This window comes from Narcine bancroftii, chromosome 5, assembly GCF_036971445.1.
Source record: "Narcine bancroftii isolate sNarBan1 chromosome 5, sNarBan1.hap1, whole genome shotgun sequence".
Taxonomy (NCBI): domain Eukaryota; kingdom Metazoa; phylum Chordata; class Chondrichthyes; order Torpediniformes; family Narcinidae; genus Narcine; species Narcine bancroftii.
In genome coordinates, this window is record NC_091473.1 from 199,636,743 (window position 1) to 199,642,762 (window position 6,020).

At 52.7% G+C, this 6,020-nt stretch overlaps 1 protein-coding gene across 1 annotated transcript; it reads left to right on the forward strand.

The window, feature by feature from the left end:
- Positions 1–1,509: 1,509 nt before the first annotated feature.
- Positions 1,510–4,271, forward strand: LOC138765454 (zinc finger protein 665-like). Its single transcript, XM_069942494.1, has 2 exons — positions 1,510–1,536; positions 1,588–4,271. The coding sequence occupies exons 1-2, from the start codon at positions 1,510–1,512 to the stop codon at positions 2,914–2,916; spliced, it is 1,356 nt and encodes a 451-aa protein (XP_069798595.1). The 3' UTR covers positions 2,917–4,271.
- Positions 4,272–6,020: the final 1,749 nt, after the last annotated feature.

Consider the following 6,020-nt stretch of genomic DNA (forward strand, 5'->3'; position numbering starts at 1 on the left):
TTACCGGAGACCTCCCAATTCTAGTACAATAAGTTGTTGGGCGCTATCAGTAGCCCCGATAATGACTTGGACAAAAACTATGAGGAACAATAGGCTTTAATGAACGAGAAACTTCTGGCCCGGGTCCAAGGCTAGGAATGAACGGGAAGGAGAGGGGACTCGACCATTGTGGCCTGGGGTCACATGGGCAGGACTAAGGGTGGAGCCAAGGTAGGAGGACACCCGGAGGGAGGGCAGCCAGTGCATACAACTATATCCAATTACACACTAACCAATTAAACTAACGGAGGAGTGGTTATTAACACAAAGAAATGTATAAGAAAGGTTGTTGAATACCAGTGAGTGTTGCCTTCTCTGAAGGACACCCGCTCTTGCGAGAACGTTACTATACCGCTTCACCTACTAACTGTACAAAATTATTTAATCAGTGAGCTGTGTTTCTCACATCAGGGACCCTTCTCCCTGATTTCCCCCCACCCCGTGTGACAGGAGGCGCGGTCCCTGGACTCACCTCCCCGTCCTTTCTCCCACCAGCCTGATGTGGAGGGACGAGGCCCCAGCCGGACCTTGGTGGCGTCCTCACCCCCCCCCCCCCCCGGCAGCACCTCAGGGCAGCGGGGCTCCAACAAGGGCAGGGCCCATGCCCCCATATCCACCCCAAGTCTTACCTCCACCCCCCCGGGACCAGCAACGTGTCCCGAACCGTTGCTGAGGGAACGACGCTAGCGAGGTCTGTGACGTCAATGCGTAGACGCCTGGGCTGGGTCGCGCCGTCACGTGACGGCAGGCCGGGAGGAGAGGTGTCAATCAGACCCCTTTCCAGGTGGAATCTGTCCCCGGGGAAGCAGTTTTCATTGGAAGCGGGAACAAGGGAGAATAAAGTAGCGAAGGGTGAGAGGGATAAATAACGAAGGGAAACGGGAGTGTGGGATAAAACTGGCCCGAAATGGGGAGAATAGACGGTCAGAGTTCATGTTGAGGGTTTTCACAGGCAAACGGTGCCGAAAGTGAGCGGTGAAGCTGCGGTCAGTGAGTGTCGGCCGGGCGGGCTCTGGGCTCAGTGATGGACAATAAGGAGAGAGCAGATTGAGAAAGAGGGTTTAGCATCATCCTGCTCAAACGTTGGTTCGGACTCAGCTGGAGATGTTGGCGATGGAATCCGATTTCCGCGCTCCCTCCCTCCCTCATGTTCCCGCGGCTTCAGTGGACCGGCTCCCTTTCAAACGGACCCGCGTCTCCTCTCCCCGACCCGGGGAGCCCCACCTTCCGCCCGGGCCCGAGGGGAGCATTAATCTCCAGTGTGGAAGCAATAAATGGGAACCTTTCCAACAGCCCTAACTCCACATTGGATGAGAACTCAGATCAATGACTGATCTTCACTCACATGGTTCCAATTCTGTTCAATGAAGAAGCTCATGTTCACCAAGTCCAGGAAGATGACGGAGCTCCGCCTCTTTAAGGAAGGCGGGACAAGGTCCCACGGGGTGACGTCATCACGCTCGCCAGCCCATGAAACGCTTCACAGATCTGCGCAGTGTACGTCTTCCGGAGAAGCAGCGGGTATTAGGCGCTGGACAGGGACTGTAGTGGATTCAGCGCCGGGAGCAGAGCAGAGCAGCACCAGGTCCCAGAACGGGGGGCTCCCGTGGTTCCGGGGCTTGTAACAACCGGCTCGAAGACGCTTCTCCCCGGGTCCCAGGCTCGGCCCAGCTCTCCGGGACCCTCCATCGGACTGAGCCCGCGCGCTGTGGCCCGGGGGTAGGACTGTATTGGTCACATCCTCTCGCCCCCACAGCGATGAACCCGTTTCAATGCTCCGACTGTGGGAAGAACTTTAAAAGTCTGGTTAACTTAACGAGACACCAGCGGGTCCACACCGGGGAGAGACCCTTCACCTGCCCCGATTGCGGGAAGGGGTTTGCCCAGAGCACCAACTTGCGGACCCACCAGCGGGTCCACACCGGGGAAAAGCCCTTTACCTGCCCTGAATGCAAGAAGGCCTTCACCAATGGATCCAACCTTGAGAGACATCTGCGGGTCCACACTGGGGAAAAGCCGTTCACCTGCCCTGAGTGCAAGAAAGCCTACACCAGTTTGTCCAACCTTGAGAGACACCTGCGGGTCCACACTGGGGAGAGGCCCTTCACCTGCCCTGATTGCAGGAAGGGGTTCGCCCATAACACCGACCTGTGGATCCACCAGTGGGCCCACACCAGGGAAAAGCCATTCGCCTGCCCTGAGTGTAAGAAGACCTTCACCAACAGTTCCAACCTTAAGGCACACCGACGGGTCCACACCGGGGAGAGACCCTTCACCTGCCCCGATTGCGGAAAGGGATTTGCCCATATCACGAACCTGTTGACCCACCAGCGGTTCCACACCGGGGAAAAGCCATTCGCCTGCCCCGAGTGCAAGAAGGCCTTCACCAATAGATCCAACCTTGAAGCACACCGGAAGGTCCACACTGCAGAGAGGCCCTTCACCTGCCCCAAGTGCAAGAAAGCCTACACCACTTTGTCCAGCCTTGAGAGACACCTGCGCGTCCACACCAGGGAGAGGCCCTTCACCTGCTCTGATTGCGGGAAGGGGTTCGCCCATAGCACCGACCTACAGACCCATCAGTTGCTCCACACAAGGGAAAAGCTGTTTGCCTGCCCCGAGTGTAAGAAGGGCTTCACCAACAATTCCAACCTTAAGGCACACCAACGGGTCCACACCGGGGAGAGGCCCTTCACTTGCCCTGATTGCGGGAAAGGGTTTGCCCGGAGGACCAACCTGCGGACCCACCAGCGGATCCACACCGGGGAAAAGCCGTTCACCTGCCCCGAGTGTAAGAAGGCCTTCACTGACAGTTCCAACCTTAAGACACACCGACGGGTCCACACTGGGGAGAGGCCCTCCACCTGCCCTAATTAAGGGAAGGGATTTGCCCAGAACACCAATCTGTGGTCCCACCAGCAGGGGAATAGCCATTTGACTGCCCCTAGTGTGGCAAGAGCTTCCCCCAGATGTCCAGCCTATGGACCAACCAGAGAATTCAAAGCAGCAACAGACCGAGCGCAGAAAGGCCTTCATCCGCTCCTCCCAATTCCTGGTCCATACCAGGAAGAGGCCGTTCATCTGTCCCCAGTGCAGTAAGGGGTTTGCCCGGTCCACCCACCTGCTGGACCACCAGTTGAGCACAAAAAGGAATTCACCCAGTCCTCTAACGTGCTGATCCACTAGCTGCTCCGCACTGGGGAGAAGCCGTTCACCTGCTCCATCTGCGGGAAGGGTTTCACCCATTCCTCCCAGATCCTAACCCACCAGTGGGTTGAATGAATGGCCATTCATTTGGCCCAAGTGCGGAAAGGGGTTCACCAAGTCTTCCAACCTCTGACTCACCAGCGTGCCCACACCTGGGAGAGGCAGATTACCCGCTCTGAATGTGGGGAGAACTTCAGACCTCCCATCTGCTGAGACACCAGCAGGTCCATGCCAGGAAGAAGCCGTTCATCTGCTCTGAATGCGGGAAGAACTTCACCCATTCGAACAGCCTGGTGAAATACCAGCAAGATCACACAGAATGTTCACTCACACAAACACCAGGAGGGACTGGAGTCTTGTGGTTATTGAGGCAACAAATCAAAACAGGTCTTGGGTTTTTTTGTCAATTTACAGTTTGTTTTCAGGTTCAAGTTTATTGTCGCATGTACAAAGGTGCAGTGGGGAAGTGCAGAGTTCCAGGGACGGATCAGTGGGTACAAGGCAAAAGCAGCATTATTTTACATGTGAGGATCATTCAAGAGTCGGATAACACTGGGAAGGAACTGTCCTTGAATCTGGTGGGGTGTGATCTCACACTGGGGAATCTTCTCCATGGGGAGGAGGGCAGAGGGAGTGTGTCTGGGGAGGGCTGAGTCTTTTAATATGTTGGTTGCTTTTCCAAGGCAGTGGGAAGTGGAGGTGGAATGGATTCTCTCCGTCAATGTTAGTGACTCTGATTAAATATTTAAAAATTAACAATGCAGCACGGTTGAAGGGTCTCCGGCCCATGAAACCCGTGCTGCCCAATTAACCTACCAATCATGGGGGAATGTACAGACTTTATAAGCAGGACCGGGGCAGGTGAAGGGTCTCTCCCCTGGATTTGAACCTGGGTCGTTGGTGCTATAATAATGTTTCGTTACCATGTCACCCAGTTACAGGAATTGAATTTTATTTCCTGGATCTAAACCAAATAAAGCAGCTGTGTTTGAAAACTGTGTCTCATCCACTTATATCTCTGTCATACACTCAATGTAGAGAACAAAGACAAGGCCATTCAGTCCATCTGGGGCCACACTGGGAGCATCCTGGTATCTCACCTACTGTCAGTGTTTCTGCTCTATATCAGCTCTTGCCCTGCTGGGATTCTCTCCTGTTCTTTTCTCCTCTCTTTGTTCACTGAGCATCCACTTCTAGACAGCTGTGCTGTTCACCTCAATGTAAGAAACAGGAGCAGGAGTCGGCACCTGGCCCCTTGAGCCTGCTCTGCCAGTCAATAAGATCATGGCTGATCTGGCCGTGGACTGAACTCCACTTACCCACCTGTTCCATACAAGCCTTGATTCTCCAATCTGTTAAAAATCTATCCATCTGTCTTAAATACTTCCAACAAGGCTCTACTTCAGGAGAATGCCAGGAGAACACAATCCATTCCACGTTGAGGGCTCAGATGTGGAGAGGGTCAGGAATTTCAAATTCCTGGGTGTCAACATCTCTGAGGATCTGTCCTGGAGCCTCCATGTCATTGCCATCATGAAGAAGACTCGCCAGCGGCAATACTTTGTGAGGTGTTTGAGGAGATTTTGTTTGTCACTGAAGAGTCTTGAACACTTCTACAGATGAACTGTGGTAAACGTTCTGGCTAGTTCATCACTGTCTGATACAGAGATGCCAATGCTCAGGACAAGAAAAAACTCCAGAGGGTTGTTTTCTTTTTAAAATATTTGTATTGATTTTAATTGAGAGTTTATAATAATAATGAGATACAATGAAATGATTATTTCACATAATTAATAAAACAATCATCACATCAAAACCAAATGTAAACTGTAAAACATTCATAATTCACAATCCAGATCATAATTTTTAAAAAGAGAAATAATAAAAAAAGAAAAGATAGAAGGAAAAATGTATGAAAAGAAACCAAACTGTTTCAGTCCTCAGACTGCAGGATGAACTTTAAAAGGTCAAGTGAGTTAACGAGACAACAGCGGGTCCACACCAGGGAAAAGCCCTTTGCCTGCCCCGAGTGTGGCAAGGGATTCAGCTGGCAATCAAACATGACAACCCACCAGAAGATTCACAACAGGGACAAGCTGTCCGTCTCCCCCCAATGTGGAAAGGAGTTCACCCAGCCCTCCCAGTTGCTGACCTACCAGCAGGTCCACACCGGGGAGAAGTCATTCATCTGCCCCGAGAGTGGGAAGGGCTTCACCAACAGGACTAACTTTGAGTGCAGGGCCCATGTCTCCTGTCAATGACATGGGCAGCGAATCTGTCTGGCTGCAGCCCCTGGCCGCACAGATGGGTGGGGGCAGCAGTTGGACTGATGGAGGGAAGGGAGAGGGCGGACAGGGGGCAGACAAGGTCCCACATGGGGGGCAGGGTCTTGGTCCCTACCGTGGAGAGGCCATTCACCTGCTCTGGGTGCGGGAAGAAGTTCACTCTTGTCAAACAGCCCCTGGTCAAACACCAGCGGGTTCACACAGAAAGTTGCAGGAGTTGGCGATCTGGCCCGTTCCGCCTGCTCTGCTATTCAATAATATCATGGCTGATCTGTCCTGTATTCAGCTGCCCTTACCTGCCTGGTCCCTACAACCCTTAATTCCCCAATCTGTTAAAAATCTATCCATTCATATTGAAAATACTTTCAACAAGGCAACCTCCACTGCTTAATTGACCAGGGAATTCCACAGATCGATCACCCTGCAGGAAACCAATTTCTGGTTCTACCCAGATGGCATGACACAAACATGCTGGAGAAACAAATCAAG

Excerpts from the sequence above, each read along its gene's own strand:
- LOC138765454 (XM_069942494.1), top strand. The coding sequence starts at position 1,510 with ATGAAACGCTTCACAGATCTGCGCAGT. Across the intron at positions 1,537-1,587 it reads GCTTCACAGATCTGCGCAGT|TGGATTCAGCGCCGGGAGCA; the intron begins GTACGTCTTCCG and ends CAGGGACTGTAG.